Raw genomic sequence first — 20,419 nt, forward strand, 5'->3', positions numbered from 1 at the left:
TGTATTTTCTTCATCATTTTTGAGGGAGGAGCCTGGAGTTGTTATTTCAGCGGGTAAAGAGCTCCTATTTGAGCTCTGCTCAGTGAAGGTCTCTTGTGGTTCTGCAACTTGTAGTTTTCTAGAATGAGATGTTAGGTGACTTGCCTAGAATCACACAGTCAACTACCTCTATGATTGACCTTAATTCTACTTCACCACCCTTTCTTTCTTAATTAATAAGAGCTGTAATTTGTTATCATCTTAGACATATTATCTCACGGGTACCTCTGTCCAGCTCTGCAAGGGAGGTAGCAGACGTTTTCTTCTGTCCTGTTGTACAAATTAGTACATTGAGGCATATTGATACTGTACGGGGGTCACAGAGCTAGTAAGTCTCTGGAGCTAGTAAGTGAACTCAGATCTTCACAACTCCAGGGCTAATGCTTTATTCTCTGTACCCTCAAAATGCTTTAAGGATAGTCATTGACATCGCTATGAATATTTTGCTCTTGTAGAACATCTTCGATCACTTACTAGCCATGTGATCCTGGGTTAGTCATTTGATTTCAGGAAACCACAAGTTTCCTAATTTCTAAGACATATTTACCCACTGCTGAACAAAGATGGGGAAAATCACAAAATCCCGATGACTAAGTACTGCAAATTTATATGACATAATTTAAACTGGGTTTTCCCAGCTGCCAGGCAATCCTTGAAACCTTCGAATTGACTCACTCAGCCTCCTCGAATGTCCCATGGCTCCCCTCTCACCTGAGGGGGAAATAGGAATTGCCTAATATTTCACTGAAAAAAACTGAGGTGACCTGTTGAAAGTTTTCTCTTTTCCTCTTCATTTCATATCACTCAGATGCCTTTTGTCACTGTTTGCTCCTTTACCCATTAGGAAGTGATTTTTTTCTCTTTTCCAAAGCAAAACATTCTATATACACAAATGATCCCATTTCATCCTGTTTTCTCTAACAGACTGTGCCTACTTAATCCCCACTCTTTTTTTTTTTTTTTTTTTTTTTTGAGGCAGCTGGAGTTAAGTGACTTGCTCAGGGGTCACACAGCTAGGAAATGTTAAGTGTCTGAGGTCAGATTTGAACTCAGGTCCTCCTGGTTTCAGGCCTGGTGCTCTATTCACTGTGCTGCTTTTTAATCCCCACTCTATCACTCACCTTCAGTTTCTCCCTGTCTCCCCTCTGTTTCCTTATTATCTACAAAGTTGGCCATCTCTCTCTCTAATTCTCCCCAAACCCCTCACTTTAAATGTCCACCTCCCCTAACTCATATTTCTCCTCTTTATTACAGCTGAACTTTGGGACAAAGTTGTCCCCATTTCCCTTTACCTCATATTCTTATATCATATCCTCCACTCAGTTGTTGAATCGATTTTCCTAAAGTTCAAGTCCGACCATAGTATCTGTCCAGTCAACCAGCTCCAGTGGCTTTCTATTGCCTCCAGAATCAAATAAAAACGCTCTGTGAGACTTTTAAGCATTGCCTCCCCCATGACCAGACTCCTTTCTACATATCCCTTCTTCTTACACGTTTCACCTCCTCCATAATCTGTGAGCCAATAACGCTGGTTTCCTTGTTTTTCCTCATCCATGTCACTCCATCTCCCGAGTGTGAGTTACTGGCTTTCCTCCATCCCCAGCAAACCCTTTCAGCTAGAACCTCATCTTCTACCAAAGACCTCTCCAGTCCTCCTTAATCTTAGTGTCTTCCCCCAAGATTATTTCCATTTCCCCTCTTAGCCTATTTGTACATAGTTGTTTGCACTCTCTCTCCTTCCCTTTCAGACTGTGAGATTCTCAAGCTTTTGCCCTTCCCTGTATCCTCAGTGCACAGAGTAGGCACTTAAGTCAGTTGACTGCCCCACCTCACAGAATTGCTTTGAGATTAAATATGCAAAACGTTTTGTAAACTTTAAAACTTTAAATCATGGAGAAGTTATGCTATATTGGATATCATAAGATATAGGAATAATATTCTTCTTATTATTGTTTCGGGAGAACCCCAAGCCCATAAATTTATTCTTATTGAACTTCAGGACACAATCACGCAGAAAGCAAGGATAGTGATACCGGGTAAATGTCTTGCTCATGGTCTACAGCAGAGCCCAGCCAGAACATTCTTGTTCATAAACAAATGGTTTCAGCCCATTGGTACACATACTTCGAGACATGTGAGATAACCCTGCACTCAGTGGGAAACAAAGATTGGAAATCAACCAAAGAAAAAGGTTATGAAAAGACTGTGGAGTTTTAAGAAAAATAACTGAGAGTTTTAGCATGCTTTGAAGTTTACAAAGATGAGAATCCTCTCATTTGAGTCTCACAGCAACTGTGGCAAGAATGATAGACATCCATGCCCATTTTACAGATGAGGAAACTGAGGACCTGGGCTCTGGCTCCAGGGTCAGTTTTCTGGAGTTTCGATTTCAAGGCTGACATTAAATAGCCACGGGACCTTAGGCAAGTCACTTAAAATGTGTCTGGGCTCCTATTTCCTTCTTTTTAAAATGAGGGATTTTGATGTGATGATCTCAAGGGGTCTATGACATTCTATTCAATCTCAAAGGTTTACAAGCATCTCCCAGAAATTCAGATGGTGTAGTGGTGTCTGGGAAATACGGGTTCATATTCTATCCTACATACCCGAGTTCAACAAATACCACTTCAGGCACTTATTAGTTGGGTGACTCTGGGTAAGGCTCTGTCCGCCTTAGTATAAAATAGGGATAATAATAACATCTACCTCAGAGACTCGTTGAAAGGATTAAATGAGACGATATTTGTAATGTGCTTATTACCCTGCCTGGCACATAGTAAGCAGTATATAAATATTAACTGCTTGAAACTTCTATCTATTGTTACTAGCAGGTGCTTAATAAATGCTTGCTTGCTACCTTCCCAGGAGCAAGTTGCATTATTTCCCAGAGTCTCAGGCAACTCTAAGACTAAAAGGTATAGATGGACTCATTGGTCCTTGATTGAGGATTCAGAATTTTCTTCCTTTTTGAGGCTGGGAGCCGGGCTGCTTTCTTTGGTGAGTAATGATGACCTTTTTTGGAGGGTGACTGAGGGAATGTGAGAAACGTGGATGATGGAAGTGTGTGGGGGGGATGTCACAAAAGTGGAGGCGGTGACGTAGAACTTAAGCGAGGAAAGTTTATCTGACAGTAGACAAAAGAGTGGGATTGGGATTTCATAAATTGAAGCATGTCACTTCAAATACTGATCTGAGAGTTTATTTTCTCCTCCAGAGAATCCATTAAAGTAGAATTAATATAATTGGATGAGCTCCTTCCAGCATCAGAAATCAGCTTGGGCTTGAGCTCTCCGATGATCGTTTAGGAGAGGAGAGCCACTGGGAGTGGCTGTTGCTCCGGACCTCCTTGCCCCCACTTCTGTGCCTTCTGTCTGCAGCCCCCCCTTTCCTAGGGGCCTCTGCCCATCTAATTGCCATTAATTCAGCTCACTCTTAGCAGCTATCTTGCAAGTTTTGAAGGGCTGCCATATGACAGAATGAGCTTACACGATCTCTGTGGCCTCAGAGGGCATGTCAAAGACCAAAGGAATCAAGGCTAGGGTGGTCAGAGCTCAAAAACAAAGAGGAAAAGGGTTTTTTGTAAAAGAACCGGGGCTTCCTCTTGATGGCTCTCATCATGGCATCACAGGCTCATAGAGTTAGGACTGGAAAGGATCTTAGGGGCCGTATAAACAGTCCCCCTCATTTTGCAGAGCAGGCACAGGCAGCAGACAGCGGGGGTGGGATCTGCATTAAGGCTTTCTTGGATGGCCAACTATGGGACATGCTGGAAAGAAGGTGGGGAAGAAGGTCAACCTATTGACGACGACGAAGAGAGTCATAGCTGACATTTCTAGAGTCCGTTAAAATTTGTAAAGCCCTTGACTTTCATTAAGTCACCTGAGCCTCACAGCTCCACTGAGTGAGGAGCTCCATTTTCTGGATGGAGGAGAAGGAGGTTCGAATGGGTGAGTGTGATCTGTCCAGTGTTACACAGCTAGTATGTATGGAGATAAGGCTTAAACTTGTCTTCCTGGCTCCCAGGTTGAATCCGACAGCATTTATGATTTAGTGGCGTTTCTATTTGTCGTTTGTAGCCAATATTTTTGCTTAAAGTCAATTTAATTCAACAAGTATTTGCTAAGTTCATATTCTCTATCCCAAGCTAGGAATATCAATAGAAATCGAATGATTTCTGCCCTCAAGGAGCTTGCATCCTCCAGGAGAGAGGACTCTTTTCTAGAGTCAAGGCATATGCAGCCCAGTGTCTTGAGAGAATGAGATGACTTCTGGAACTCACAGACCCACTTTAGACCCACTCAGGTACAATCTTCTCTGGAAGAGACCATTGAAAGCTATTTAATTTAATCTCTGGAACTATTTCCCACAATCTAATCCTGAAGCGTTGCTTGGAACGGTTTACTTTTCACCTCTACCTCTTTTGAATGCATAGTTCTAGTTAAGGCTCATTTGGAGAATCCCTCCTGATTCCGCTAAGGTTTTAGAAATTTCTTCCCCTCAAATTATTTTGTGCATATTTGGGGCAGTAAACAGAAGACTTGGGTTGAAATCCTACTTTTTATACTTCCTACATGTGTGATCTCAAGTGAGTCATTTCCTCAGTTTCCTCCTTGTGAAATGAGGAGGCTGGACAAGATGGCCTCTGAGGTCTGGATCTGTGATCCTACTTTGATCACTCATATTATTTTATTATATATTATTTATCATTAAATATGTATTTGGATACGTATTATTACCTGTGGATATGTGATTTAACTCTGATAGAAAATAAGCTTCTAGAGAGCAGGGACTTTTTGTCTTTGTATCTCAGCACAACAGTGAGCACCTAGTAGGCACTTACTGTTTACTGAATTGAATTCCATGAATGAATTTCATGCCAGAAACCCTTCATTTCCCAGGACCATCATTGCTCGGGTCCCAGTTGCTGGAGAGCTAGTGCCTCGTTAACTGGCAAAACCAGTCACACCATTTAGGTCATCTATCCCATATGTATGGTGGCAAAAAGCTGACCTTACTGCAGTTTGCTAAAGCCCAGCCTTTGACCAGCCATCTCTCCAGATTCTGAGCACACAATTAGCCACCACAGCATACTTATTCCCAGTGCTAGAAAGACTCAATTCTGAAATAAAGGGGAATTTGGAGCTGTCGGTCCCCCTTGCTCATTAGCAGCCTACACATGGTGAGGGCGGAGAATGTGCTAATAAGTTAACGATAAATGCAGTGTGATATAGAGCACACTCAAAACAATTTTTTGCTGTGTTTGGACATTGCAGACATTCCCTGTATTACTTATCAGGGACGTTTTTCCCAGGGATTATTTGGACAGTTAAAATATCTTGTTTGGTTAAAGAAAAATACAAAAGATAGCATCGGGAACAAGTAATATAAGGCACATACATATTAAACAGCATCCGGAGGCTGAGGAATTGCAGATGGTGGCTGGAGTTCACTTAAGGGACAACCGTTACTTGATATGGGGGATGAAGGAGATGTTTATTTTTCTTGAGCTGTTCAAGACCAAAGAAGCATTTGACCCAGATCTTGTATGTGAGTAAACTGTTCCTTAGTTCATGAGAACCAAGAAGGTGGTGGTGAAGATGGGGAGGTGAGGGGAAGAATTGGGAGGAGATGGACACGATGTTCATTAACCCTTTTAAGCCATTCTGGAGAGTATGAGGAGATTAGAGCTCTAAGAACTTAGAGATGGCCTATCCTATAGTACTTAGGGTAGATTTCACTTTGCCCGAACCCTTCATTTTGCAGACAAGGAAAATGAAGCCCTAAGTTTCTACCGGAGCGAGGCAAGGTAGACAACCAGTTGAAAAGAAGAGAAGCAGGAGATGGAGAAAGGAGAATCCAGGAAAGGATGAATGAGACCAGGATGTGAGAGCTTTTAATGCCAAACAAAGGATAGTGTGAGGAGAGTGATCAGACCCACGGATGGATCCATGCCTGAGAAGTCATTATGGAGGGCAGAAAGACCAATTAGGAGGCAACTGACATGGCCCAGGTGAAAAGTGATTTGGACAAAAGTCCCTCTACTGGGACTTAGTTTTGCCAAGTACAAAATGAGGTAGGTACATGGCATGGTGAATGGGTCTGAGTTCAAACCTATATTAGCTATGTGATTCCAAGCAAATCATTTTACCTGCTTCTTTGTCTATAAAATCTGGGCGTTGGACTCAATGGGCCACCAAGTCCCTTTTGGTCTAGACTGATGAACCTGTGAAAATGAGATGTTTGATCTTGATAACTTCTGAGTCCCTTTTTGTTCTAAACCTAAGTCCTTGTTAACAAAATATTTTTTCCAGCTCATCTTACCAGCCAGAGGCAACAAAGTCAAAAAAGGTACAATTCTTTTATTGCTTTTTTAAACAAAAAGAATTTGTTGTGCTTTTTTGTAGATCTCATCTAAATTTTCAAGCTGCACTTCAAATCATACATTTTTATCACTTTTTTTAAACACAAAAAGAAACAGGAACAGTTCTTAATAGTTTCCCAAAATATTCTTCTAAATATACCATAAAGTTTTCATGGGTGTGTGTCTTTGAACTGTGACACTCGAAGGTCTCCAAAGACTTTAGTTTGAGAATCTCTCAGAGAGCAGCTGAAAGACTCAACGGTGAGCATGAACAGACTTACTTAGACCGTGAACACAAGGAATTATGAAGGCAAAATAATGGAAAGAGTATTATCTAAGATTTATGTGAGTGATAAAAAAGAGGGAGTGGATAGGGCAGGAGTTTGGGATATTTAACTGATGGATAGTCACTGAGACCCATTTGTGATGTCAAGAAAAAGTAAAGGATGAACCCCATTCCTAGGACATTGGGTCGGTCATTTCTGGTGAAAGTATCAGAGGACAGGGACAAGTGTTACACAGGGTGAGTGAGCATGGATGGGTTGCAAATGACATCGATGGAGGGAATGTCTTCATGAGATCACTACATCCCCAGCAATTACTTATTCTGTTCCTGGCTACTGAAATGTAGAGCGAGCTCATTAAACCTGTAGATGATACAATGATGGCAGGTGTCCAGCACTTTGGAAAATAGGATCAGATTCAAAGTGACCTTAGTATATTGGAAAAGTGGCCAGGAGCCCGAAGAATAATTTTTTAAAAGGTAATACAGAATGATACACATGGGGAGGAAAAACACTAATATATAGATCGAAGGCCTGGCTCTGTCCAAACTAAAAAAGTGGATAAGTCCAATCCTGGACCCGAGACCCTTTACATCCTGAGTCTAAATGACCTGTTTAGCTTTATTACATTTATTTTTCTCACACTCCATATTCTATACAGCCAACATTACTCACAGTCTCCCACAAATATCCTATTTTTAGTCTTCATACCTTTCCTTATATCATTCCTGGACCTGGGTGTTGGCTTCTTAGCTAACCTTCAAGGTGTAGCTCAAATGACACAAATCCATAAAGTTTACCCAGATACCTTTAATTGAAATGATTTCTTCCTCATTTATTCTCATTGCACTTTATGAGACCTCTTGTATACTTATTATATATTAAAGTATAGTCTATGTATCTGTAAACATGTCCCATCTCCCCTTGTAGACTGTAAGCTATTTGGGGGTAGGGATCATGTCTTAGTTATCTTTCTGGGTCCAATGTAGTAAAATGAAAAGAGCCTTGGATTTGAAATCAGAGGAAATGGGCCTAAATACAAGTTCTTTCACTTCCTATCCATTTCACCTTGGAAACATCACTTCATTTCTTAACTTCAGATTCTTCTTCTACAAAATGAGTAGTTTGAAATAGATCATGTCTGTAATTCTTTCCAGTTTTAAATCTATCATTCTGTAGCTCTTCCAGAAAAAAGCAGCATAATATAGTGGATGGAAGGTCATGCTCATCAATATAACCTCTTGGTGTCCCCAAGATTCCTAACATTACAAGTTGAAGGACAGGTGAACTTTAGAAGAGGGAACATTTGCACTAGTTCTCCACCCAAATACGAATTCTCTCAGCACCTGACACAGTGTTCTGCATAAAGTTCTTAAATGATATTTATTGAGCAAGTTCAATTCTTAATGTCTAAAGGCAAAGATGATACTTCTTATTCATTTTATAAAAACAAGCATTTATTTTCTCTCTTTTCTCCTTAACTCTCCCATTGAACAATAAAAAGAAAAAAGAGAAAACCCAAATAACAAATATGCAGAGTCCAACAAAACAAAATTTCACATCGGCCAAGTCCAAGGGAAAAAATGTCTCATTCTGATATTTTTTACTCTCTCATCAATAGTGCCCGGGCATTGGGTTTAAAGTCACAATAAGAGCATTACAGTGATACATTCATACATTCTTTTCAAGTGATTAAGGTGACTAATGGCATTTTATATAGGATAGTTCGCTGGGGAATGTATGTAGTCTAGAGTCAGAGAAGAAATCAAAGCTAATTGCTAAAAATAGAGCTTCAGTCTCACATCCTCATAGACATAGCCTTGTGGCTAGTGGAGAAAGTCAGTCCAACAATGCATTTCTATCACAAAAAAGTGAGTCTGATCTTGTGCTTTGGATGCATAAATAAGATAGGACTTACACCTCAGAGAGCATTTAGTCTATTCCCCAGACTCTTTTCTGTGACACAGAGACTGAGACTTTAGTACTTATCTTAGGCTATAAAAAGTTGGAAGTATTTGGACTGGGATTTAGACTCAACTCTTTTGGGTTTAAATTAATTCTACATCACATCACGAGCATTGATCTCTGAGTTAATTCTCACTCCTATTCATGCCCTGGTTTTCTCCATTCTAGAATTGTAAGTTGTAGACAAACTTGAGGATGGATAAGAAGGCATCAGAGAGCAATTACCAAAGACCCTTAAAATGAATAGAAATGAAGCCCACCCAAAGACTTCAAATTTTACATCTTAGAGATCATGAGAAATCTGAATTTACTAAAGCCTTTTAGATGAGAGACATGAAGAATCATGAACAATCCTTGTTCATTTCATTGAGGGCTGGATGCCAAGAAATAAACTGAAACTACAGCATGAATCACTCATGATAGATATGAGGAAGGCTGCTCCGAATATATAAAACTCAGGAAACAACCGTGTGTTTCATTTCCTTCTATGTATCATGTTTTTAAACAGAAAATGACAGACTAGAACGTTATTCCGGAAGTAGGCAACTGAGATGGCAAGGATATTTGAAGTATTGGAATATTTAGGGAGAAGAGTGGGCTTGGGAGTGGGGTGAGTTTGAAAGGCTGTCAAATAGAAATTTAGTCTAGTCTATTTGGCTCTAATGGAGCCACTTTAGATTAGAATTTGGAATGTGGGTAAAAGTTATATGAAAGAGGGAATGGACATAATAGTTTAAAATTATTTTTACTTTTCAAATAAAAAGCATTTAAAAACCAATCTCTCTCCTACCACATCACACTGAGTAAATTAAAAAACAAATAGAGCCCCCCCATATGCTACTTATTCTATGAAACAAATCCCTTTTATAAAGATGGTCAATCAGCTTTATTAAATGCCAGGCAAGTGATTTATAAGTAATGAGTTTCCCTTCACTGAAGAAATTGAAGGAAAGATTGAATGACTACCTGTTGGTGAGAATGCAGAAAGGATTTTCACATAAGGGAGGGTGGGTTTGGACTAGATATCATTTCATTCTAAGATTCCATGGCAAATCAAATAAATAGAAGACACCCTTGTTGGCCTGGATGAGTCCAGAGTAATCTTGTTTGAAGACCATGGAATGAACTGAAGGATCTTTAAAAATTCTTCCCAGTGCCAAGAGTCTATAACTATATCACTTTGAGGTTGATTAGTGAAATAAAAACTTCACATTTGAACATCCTATTTTAAAGCACGACTCATCTATCATTATAGCTGTTAAACTACCACACCATATTCTTTTAAAAATAAGACCTCCTATTTCTTTTAAAATAATTGGTGTCAATTACTTGCTGTTCCCATATAATGGATGAATCTTAAAAAGGGGAGTTTAAAAGGTTGGTCAAAGTGGGATAATAAACTACATCATCCTAGTGGTTTATTCACTTATCTTTGAAGTTTTATTCCATTTTTTATGTCTGAATGAGAATAGTAAAAGTGTGTTACAAGAATTTCCTATTTGGCAGACTCTCATTGGGTTTGTACTATTCTTCTATAGCCTTTGGGGACCTTCTTAAAGTTCCTTTTACTCCACAGAGTTAAGAAGGAAGTTGTCAGAGTTTCAATGTAATTACAAAAAATTGTTTCATGTCCTCCCACATGATCTCTGGCCTTGGGACCATAGATTTAGAATAGGAAGTGATGTGACAAGGCATCTAGTCTATCTAATATCTTTATTCAAAGCTTGCAATTTGGCATCTGGGTTCAAACATTAGCTGTGTCACTGTTGCAACCCTGGACAAATCACTTTGCCTCTCTGGGTCTTCACTTCATTGGACTATAGATTTAGGGAGTCCATCTAGAACTTTTCCCACTGGTAATCACCTGAGAAATTCTTGTGGAACCCTGGATATGTAAGTGTACAAAATATATAAATCAACCATTTACTGATAATAAACCATAATTTTGTGACCTTCACCTTCAATCATGAGATCTCATATGAAGTTGTAAATCACAATTTAAGAAACAGGATTTTAGAACAACCCACTCTTCTCATAATGAGGAAATAGAGAAATTAATCACCCAAGGGCACACACACACAATAAGCAGCAAAAGTGAGATTTTGATCACAGTCATTTGCTGTTGGATCCATTGTTCTCTCAGCTGCTTCATCTTTAAGGAGGAGGGCCACTTCCAGCAACCATCCAAAGCGGACTTTCTGGCAAATCTCATGAAATAGATACAAGCATCTAAGGTCATTTTATTAAAAGTGAACCAGATCTTCTTCCAATGTCCTCTATGGCAAGGAACAGTTGACAGTGACAGCACTTTGAAGTTTATAACTTGGTTCCTGTTAATAGCCTACTATGGAGGTATTGTAGTCATTATTGTTCCCATTTTATGGATGAAAGAACTGATCCTTCCAGTTCCTAGTGTGTCCTCCCTTAGTAAGTTGCATTTAATAATCTCATTTACTTGGTATTTATTCCATAGCTAATTATATACGTATATGTTGCATCTTTGTTAGAATATAAGTTCTTTGAACTCAGAGAGCATTTTATTCTATTTCTTTGTATCCATGGTACCAAGCAAGGGCCTGGTACATAGTTGGTGCTTAATAAATGCTTGTTGATTGATCTGCCAAAGATTATACAGCTAATGGGAGTCAGGAAGGGGAAAACAGGATTTCTCCTGACTCTAGGGTTCATCATCCATCTAATGATAATCGTTATTTATGAAATGCTTAAAATTTGTATAGCACCTTAGAAACATTATCTCATTTGATCCTTATGACAGCTCTGTTAGATGGTATTATTACCAAATGACACAAATTATTTCCCTCAAGGAGACATGATTGGTCTATAGTATAGCATTTTACAGATGAGGAAACTGAAGCTCAAAGAGCCCGTGGTCCCAAGATAGTATCAGAGGTGGGCTTTCTTACTCCAAGCCCATATCCCTATTTATTATACCACATTGCCTTTCTAAAATCTGATTTGCTTGGCTCTCATTTTTAAGTTAAAAGAAAGAACTGAAGAATATCCTGTAGCTAAAAAGATAGAACTCCCGCTCCAATTTAGAGTGTAAGCATCTTGAAAGAAGGGATGGTTTTGTTTTAGTCTCTGAATCTCCAGCACACAATGCTCTGTCTCACACATAGTAGGTGCTTATCAAATGAGTGGCTATTGTCAAACTAGTTAATAAATCTTCCTCCAATCAGCTCCTAAGTCTTAGTTTAAATGCATTTTGAAATAGAAACTGAGAATTAAAAAGAGGCAGTTAATGGTGCAATGGACCTCCAGTCAGGAAGACCTCAGTTCAAATCCTGCTTCAGATACTTAGTAGCTGTGGGATCTTGGGCAAGACCCTTAACCTTCTTCAGTCTCAGTTTCCTCATTTGTAAAATGGGAATAATAATACCATCTATTTCACAGAAGATCAAATGAGATATAAAATTACATATATATATGTATACATGTATATACATACATATGTAGATATAATTACAAAACCTTAATGGGCTATATACATGAGAGCTATTATTATTAAAGAGGTGCTCTTTTTTGTCTTTTAGATTGACTGTCAGCCAGAGGGGTTACCATACCCACCGAGACGCTGGAAAAAGCTTACCCCTGACCATCCATGAGGCAGGAACTGTCCTTCAGCCCAGTAGCTTCCATTGATGAAGAAAAGACCAGCAATCATGATAAACACCCAGACGGCCAAGTTGAGCACATTGAGCACATTGTTGAAGCCGACAGAATTTTTCACCCCCAGGGCAACAATGATGGTCACAATGACGGCAATGACAAGGGCCAGCAGATCTGGGTATGATTCTTCTCCTTTTCCTGTAACACAGAGGAAGTGGGGAACCAATTACTGGGGTAGTCAGAGAAAAGTGGTCATGGGCATCCCAATAATGGGACAGCATTGTTTTTTTTTTTTTTTTTTTCCCTTAAGGCAATTGGGGTTAAGTGACTTGCAGGGTCACACAGCCAGGAAGTGTTAAGTGTTTGGGGTTGGATTTGAACTCAGGTCATCGTGACTTCAGGGCTAGTGCTCTATCCACTGCACCACCTAGCTGCCCTGACAGCATTGCTTTTGAGAGAAATATGGGTGAGAGAGAGTGTGGAATGGAGAAGACTATATGTATATGCATATAGACTATATGTATGTTGGATTCGTAACATACATATAGTGTTCCAGTTTTCCCACCTCCCCTCCAACATTCATCATTATTTTTTCCTGTCATCTTAGCCAATCTGACAGGTGGGTAGTGGTATCTCAGAGTTGTCTTAATTTGTATTTCTCTGATTAATAATGACTTGGAGCATCTTTTCATATGGCTAGAAATAGTTTCAATTTCATCCTCTGAAAATTGTCTGTTCATATCCTTTGACCATTTATCAATTGGAGAATGGCTTGATTTCTTATAAATTAGAGTCAGTTCTCTATATATTTTGGAAATGAGGCCTTTATCAGAACCTTTAACTGTGAAGATGTTTTCCCAGTTTGTTGCTTCCCTTCTAATCTTGTTTGCATTAGTTTTGTTTGTACAAAGGCTTTTTAATTTGATGTAATCAAAATTTTCTATTTTGTGATCAATAATGATCTCTAGTTCATCTTTGCTCACAAATTTCTTTCTCCTCCACAAGTCTGAGAGATAAACTATCCTATGTTCCTCTAATTTATTTATAATATCGTTCTTTATGCCTAAATCATGGACCCATTTTGATCTTATCTTGGTATACGGTGTTAAGTGTGGGTCCATGCCTAATTTCTGCTACACTAATTTCCAGTTATCCCAGCAGTTTTTATCAAATAATGAATTCTTATCCCAAAAGTTAGGATCTTTGGGTTTGTCAAACACTAGATTGTTATAGTTGACTATTTTGTCTTGTGAATCTTACCTATTCCACTGATCAACTAATCTATTTCTTAGCCAATACCAAATGGTTTTGGTGACTGCTGTTTTATAATATAGATAAACATATTATTAATGACAATTAGTGGACCTTGGTTGAAATCCTGCCTCGGCTCTTTCCCATCTGCATTACTTTAGGCAAAGAATTTCACCTTTCTGAGTCTCGCTTCCCCACAGTAAAGGGACTGAACTAGCTAGTCTTTGAAGAGTTTTCTGAATTTGAAGCTATGATCCTAAGAGGCTTGCCTATTATTGTAGAAATATTCTGGAGAAGATCCAGAAATGGCAACAAAATCTTACTCAGCTCTTCTGATTTTAAAATAACAAGACCAGATACTAGGCTATTTCAGGTCCTTCAAACTTGGGTCCAGAATCCTTTGTGCCCAAAAGTATTCCTTCTGGTACTGTTAAGTGGGTTTAATTAAATTCAATTGAACTACATTGTAAACTTTTGTAGATAGGATTTTATCTATCTTTTTTCCCATTGTGCTTAACAGATAGTAGGGATTTAATAAATATCTGATTGGGACTAATAAAAGATAGAATGAGTCTGAAGTCCCATAGGAAATATCTATTGCAAGGGGTCTAGACAGATGGCTATGTAAGGATCCACTAAAGCGATAGAAGGATCCACTAAAGGGCAAGTGTTTCATTCTCTTCTTGGATTCTTACCCAGGCCATTTAAAGTCCCCACGCTGTCAATCATCCAGCGGCTGATGGTATGATTCGCCAGGGAGTCAAACATACTGCTGAGGGCACTAGCTCCAGCTGCGGTGCCAATCAGGTACTCCAGGATCAGATTCCAGCCAATAAAAAATGCCACGAACTCGCCCACTGTGACGTAGCTGTAGGTGTAGGCTGACCCAGTAGTTTTGGGAACTCGAACTCCAAATTCAGCATAGCAGACACCTGCATGGGGCACACGTACAAGATGTTCCTTTGAGACCGGAATTATTGGAAAGGAGAGAAAATCTTTTGATTATTACGCATTTTGGGCTTTAAAGGTAGCAAAATGATCATTATTTGAAATAATATGATGCTTCTAAGAATATAAATTTTACAAATATGAGTTCTCTTTAAGCATCTCTTCTGTAAGACTTCTCAATGTGGTCAAAGACAAAAAGAAAATCACCACATACACAAAAAAGTATCATTTTGTGAGAGATAAAAACATGGGGGAAAAAGTACTCATGAATTAGTAAATGGCTAAACAAATAGTGGTATGTGAATACCATGGCATATTATTGCACCATAAAAATAATGAATATGAAGAATCTAGAAGAGCTAAGGAAAATTTTGTCAACTAATTTAAAGAGAAAAAGAATAAAAACAAAAAATGATATACACAATGACTACAGTGATTTAAGGAGAAAGGACAACAAATGAACCCAAATGCAGTGTGATTATTATAAAATTTTTACTGATGTCTTTTTTGCATCATCAAAATTTCTCCCTTCATTCTCCTCCCTGAGAGCTATCATACATAATAAATATTTTAAAAGGAAAAAAATATAGAAAATTAGCAAAATTGTGTTCAATACATTGAAAAAGAATGATCTCTTATATTTCTTCTTTGAAGCTATGCTTATCCTGTAGAGATTTGCTATAATTGCCTTTGATTGTTTTGCAGTTGTTTTTTCCAATTATATATTTGTAATCATTGGATATGTTAGTTTCTTAGCTCTGCTTACTTCACTGTGCATCAGATTGCATAAATCTTTCCATACTTTTCTATTTTCATATATTTGTTGATTTTTACAGCTCAGCAATATTCTATTACCTTCGTATATCACAATTTGACCATTCATCAATGAATGGATATCCATCTAGTTCTTTGCTATCACAATAATGCTATTATAAATATTTTGGTGTATATGAGAACTTTCTTCTTTTGTTAACTCCCTGGAGGTATAAACTTAGTAATGGAATTTTTGGATCAAAGGGTTTGAACACTTTATTCATTTTATGTGGACAATTCCAAATTGATTTCACGACTCCATAAATAATGCATTAGTATGCTTATCTTCCATAAACTTTCAAACATTGACTATTCTCATCTTTTGTCATCTTTGTTAATTTGTAGGATGTGAGATGAAACCTTGGAGTTGTTTTGATTAGTATTTCTCTTGTTATCAATTATTTGGAGGTGTTCTTTTATGTGGTTATTAATAATTTTCCTTCCTTCTTTTGAAAACTGCTTCTTCCTATCCTTTGAATGCTTATTTGTTTGGGGAAGATTTTTGGGCTGAATTGCTTATGTAACTTAGATAACAAATCCTTATTTGATACAAAGAATTCCCCCCACACACTATTGCTTCAATTTTGTTTGCATAGAAGTTTTTCAGTTTCAGGCAATCTTTTTTTTTTTTTCTTTTGTACTTACCTCTCTCTCTTATAATTTGATTCTTTATTTATGGTATGGGCTTTACATACCATATCAATTTAGAATTCATTGTGGAATAAGGTATCGACTTAAACCTAATATCTGCTAGACACATTCTAATTGATGTGTTCCCTTAATGACTACACTTGGTCTCATAGAAAACACAAAAAAGTTTATTTTCTCCTTCAGCTGAAGAGTTGGGAGGACCATGGTTATGGCATATTGTAGATATTGTCAAATACAGTTGATATATTGGTTCGTTTTGCTGAGCTATTTTAAAAAATTCTTTACAAATAAAAGATCCCTGGAAAGGATAGATTTAGAAATGATTGTGATGTTAAAAAACAAAAGATATCAATAAAACAAGCAAAAGAGGTTTCTCCATTTAAAATCTTTTGAAGAACCAAGATGATTTCAGTGTTTCTATACCTTTCGGATCTTAGTGGACAGCCTGAAATCCATTTCCTTTTTCTAAGTTATTCTATATGTATATTTATAGTTCATTTGTCTGTTAAAATCCATTGAGTGGTCCAGATATTTGTAGTTTCTTCTTCTTTGAGATCTAGAAAGCTTCTGTATTCTAAGTGTACACCTTCTTCCTGCTGAATCCATCTAGGACCACTTTGGGAAACTTCCTTACTTTGGGATTTATATGGGAATGGGGCATTGTGGGTATTCTTTGGTAGCAACTCAGCCTCTCCCCTCCTATGTCATTAGGAATGGGAAACCAATTAGATAAGATTACTAGATTGCCATCCAAACCAGTGACCTTAACTTACTTATCCTAACTTGAAGAGGATGAAAGATCCACAGAATGAAATGAATTGAAAGCGTCTTATTGCCCAGAAGGGGCAAGTCTAGAGATCAGGGAGTCTCTTCCAAGGTCATCCTGACTCCTTTTCTTCTCTTGCCACAACTTATACATCATTGAATCTGATATTCTAGTGACTTCCTTGCTTATTCTCTAATTATGGTCTATCTTTCCATCTTCAGACATTCTTAATCACTCCTGCCCACACACAGTGAATAGAGAGCTGATGTTTGAAAGCCCTGAATTCAAATCTGGTTTCAGACCTTTACTAGCTGAAGATCTCTGAACAAGTTATGTAACCTTTCCATGGTTCAATTTATTTCTATGTAAAATGGAGGTAATAATAGCACCTACCTCACAGTGTTGTTGTGAGGATAGAATAAGGTAAAACTTGTAAAATGCTGTATAAATGATGAATACTATTATTATTACCTATCATAGTAGTTAAATTTCCTTCTATCACTAAAGATTTATTCCTTTAACATATTATTTTTCTTTAATAGATCTCCCCCCCAAAGTGAATGATTATTGATTACTAATTACTACAGATTAATCTCCCAGCTTATGTTCCTTGATGGAACAGGATTTTTTCTAGGGTTATGGTGGGATGTGAGGGGTAATTTTGGAGATGGGAGAGCCTAGTTGTCCCATGGTCACCAGGAGGCAGAATGAGAGCAAGTATTCTAGGGGAAGGGAGGGACAGAGGAAATTTCAGGAGGTAGAAGCTTCTGGAAAGAAAAGTGGGAGAATGTCAAAAACAAACTGATTGTTTTACCATTTTAGTTGGAGCTGGCCAGCACTGCAATGCTGATGAGTGAAGGACTGTTCACTTTATCCTGGTCTATTAGCTGGAACAGGCTGCTGGTGTAATGATGAAAACAGTAGCTATGGAGTCAAGGAAGTCTTGAATACCAGCTCTGCTATTTATGAATTGTGTGACCTTGGACAAGTCACTCCCCTCTAGATCTCAACGATCCCATCTCTAAAATGAGGGGCTGAATATGAAGCTTTCAATGAGCTTCTCACCCGAACTCTTGTATCACCCAAGTCTAGTTCTCTGGCTTCCAAACCAATCTGAATAGAAATTCACTCCAAAGAGAAATGCATTAAAGACTGGAAGGGTTGAGGCTCCCTGCAAACTTACTGAAAGAACTCCAAGAGATCTCCCAGAAATCACAGGTCCCTGCTGGGACCAACTTAAGAGAGTCACCAATCCATAGGAGACATGAAGAGGCCACGCCCACTACAGCTAAACTACGAACCTTCGGGATAGAGAGAGATGTCCATTATTCTCCGGGTTCTAACTCAGCGCACAGACTGGGGTGAAGGAAGCCTGCCAGGGTCTCTTTTTACTTTTTTCATGAACATAACTGTGGCTCATGATCAGAGGGGGAGGAGAACTGACTTGCAAACTTTACAATAGCTGCATGAATGTCCGTTATTGCAGAAAAGGCTATCAGAGCAATAATTCTCTTTCTCCTCCTCCTCCTCCTCTTCCTCCTCCTCCTCCTCCTCTTCCTTCTTCTCCTTCTCCTTCTCCTTCTCTTCCTCTCTCTCTTCCTCCCTCCCCTTTTCTCTTCCTCCCTCCCTCTGGCTCTTTGTCTCTGTCTGTCTCTTCTTCCCTCCCTTTTCCCTTTCCCTCCTCTCCCCATGTTTTTGTCCCTGTTTCTCTCTGTCTTTCTTTGTCTCTTTCTCTTTCTTCTTTCCTCCCTCCCTCTCTTCCTCTCTATTTGTTTGTCTGTTTCTTTCTTTGTCAATTTCTGTCTCTGTCTCTCTCTTTTCGTCTTCTCCTCCCTCTCTCTCTGATAGAGACCAGCTTCCAGTTCATAAATAAAATAAGACCAGAGATTTAGAGTTAGAGATCAATGAATAAATATTTATTAAAGTATCTCTTATGTACCAGTCATTGTGCAAAGTGCTGGTGATTCAAAGAAAGACAAAGGGCAGCCCTACTCTCAAGGGAAACATTGGGAGGAGCCTTAGGGATCATCAAATTCAACTCCCTCATCTTGTAGATGAGGAGATTGAGGATGAGAAAAGGTTCATGATTTGCTTAGGATCACACACCTAGTAGGTGTCTGAAGGAGGATTTAAATTCAGGTCTTTCTGTCTCCAAAGGGCAGCAATCCTACCCTTTGTACAACCTAGCTACCTGAAGCCAGGGGAATATCAAGAGGAAGAATGATTGATTTTTAAAAAATTAGTCTCTAGGGCATCATTTTCTCTGCATTAGTGAAATTCTGGTGACTAGGGATGACATGCATCTGCCACTTCTACTTTTTCTGGGGAGTAGAATTTGCCGGATCCTGAGAAAAATCAATTTGGTCATACTTGTCCTGTGTAGTTGAAGTTATTGATCCCACGATTGGTCCTCTTTCTTAGTTAAACAAACGGCTGATTTCATTTCCGGAGAATAATCCATGAGCTTCTCCCCTTCTTCTGTCTCTCCGAGACTGTCTGACCTTTTTCCCCATGGAGGATATTTTGCCCGACTATATCGTTACATCACCTGTGATGAAGTGGATTCCAGTCAGTTTCCAGTCAGTTTTTACAAATGTGTCTGGAAGAAAAGTACTTTGTCTGGGAAATGCATATGTCTTTTCTCATCTCCTTCCCTTTGGCTGAGCAGAGAGATCTAGGTGCAGCTGTCCAGACATCCCCAGCAGAGCAGCAGAAGCAGATATTTAAATGGCAGGGCCTGCCATCAATCATAGAGCTTCGTGGAACTATTATTTACTCTACGCCTGATACCCTGTAATCAGAATTCGCCAATGAATGGGGAGCTCTCCAGTGCCTTGAAAAATGGCATCTAATTTATCAAAAATGAATCACAGGTGATAGAAATTACACAATATGTAGAGGACTGATCTACTTCAATTTTTGGGATAGTGAAAGAGTGCTTTATTTATAAGTCAGATGTTCTGGGTTCAAATCTTAGCTCAGTCACTTGTTAGACTTTTGCCTGACATCCCGTGATCAGAATTAGCCAATGAATGGGGAACTCTCCAGTGCCTTGAAAAATGGCATCCAGTTTATCAAAAATGAATCACAGGTGATAGAAGTTATCCAACATGTAGAGGACTGATCTTTTTCAAGTTTTGGGATAATGAAAGAGTGCTTTATTTAAAAGTCAGAGGCTCTGGGTTTGAATCTTAGCTCATCCACTCGCTAGACTTGTGATCATGGGGCAAGCCTATTCATCTTTTTTTGGCCTCCATTTCTTCATCTGTAAAATGAGAAGGTTGGATTGGATGATGTTTTAGGAACCTTCCAAGTCTATATTTTTGACCTCTTATTCTATGAACCTGTCTTTGATTGAGACTAATTGGCACATGTGGTCATAACACACAAAGGGCCTACTGAGATTCTTTAAGAATAGAAAATAAAGGGACAGATAGATGGATAGAGTGCTGGCTCTTTAGTCAGGAGGACCTGAGTTCAAATATAGCTTCAGACACGTAACACTAGTTGTGTGACTGTGGGCAAGTCATTTAACCCCAGTTGCCTAACCAACAAAACAAAACAAAACAAAACACACTTAACAAAAAGAAAAAAAAACAGAATAGAAAATAAAGATTTGCCAGTGTGTTATCTGAGAATGACTTTCAGCGAGGACCAATGAATACTCCACAGTTTCCCTTTATTGCAAAATTCTTACATTGTGATTCATAG

At 38.6% G+C, this 20,419-nt stretch overlaps 1 protein-coding gene across 1 annotated transcript in view; it reads right to left on the bottom strand.

The window, feature by feature from the left end:
- The window catches only part of SLC7A14 (solute carrier family 7 member 14), a 143,376-nt gene that overhangs the window by 40,325 nt on the left and 82,632 nt on the right, over positions 1-20,419 (bottom strand). Inside the window, exons 3-4 of the mRNA XM_051983162.1 lie at positions 14,226-14,462; positions 12,260-12,477 (exon numbers count right to left, since the gene is read on the bottom strand). Of these exons, the coding sequence (XP_051839122.1) occupies positions 12,260-12,477; positions 14,226-14,462 (455 nt within the window). The remainder of the gene's footprint in view (positions 1-12,259; positions 12,478-14,225; positions 14,463-20,419) is intronic.

This window comes from Antechinus flavipes, chromosome 3 (genome assembly GCF_016432865.1).
Source record: "Antechinus flavipes isolate AdamAnt ecotype Samford, QLD, Australia chromosome 3, AdamAnt_v2, whole genome shotgun sequence".
NCBI lineage: Eukaryota > Metazoa > Chordata > Mammalia > Dasyuromorphia > Dasyuridae > Antechinus > Antechinus flavipes.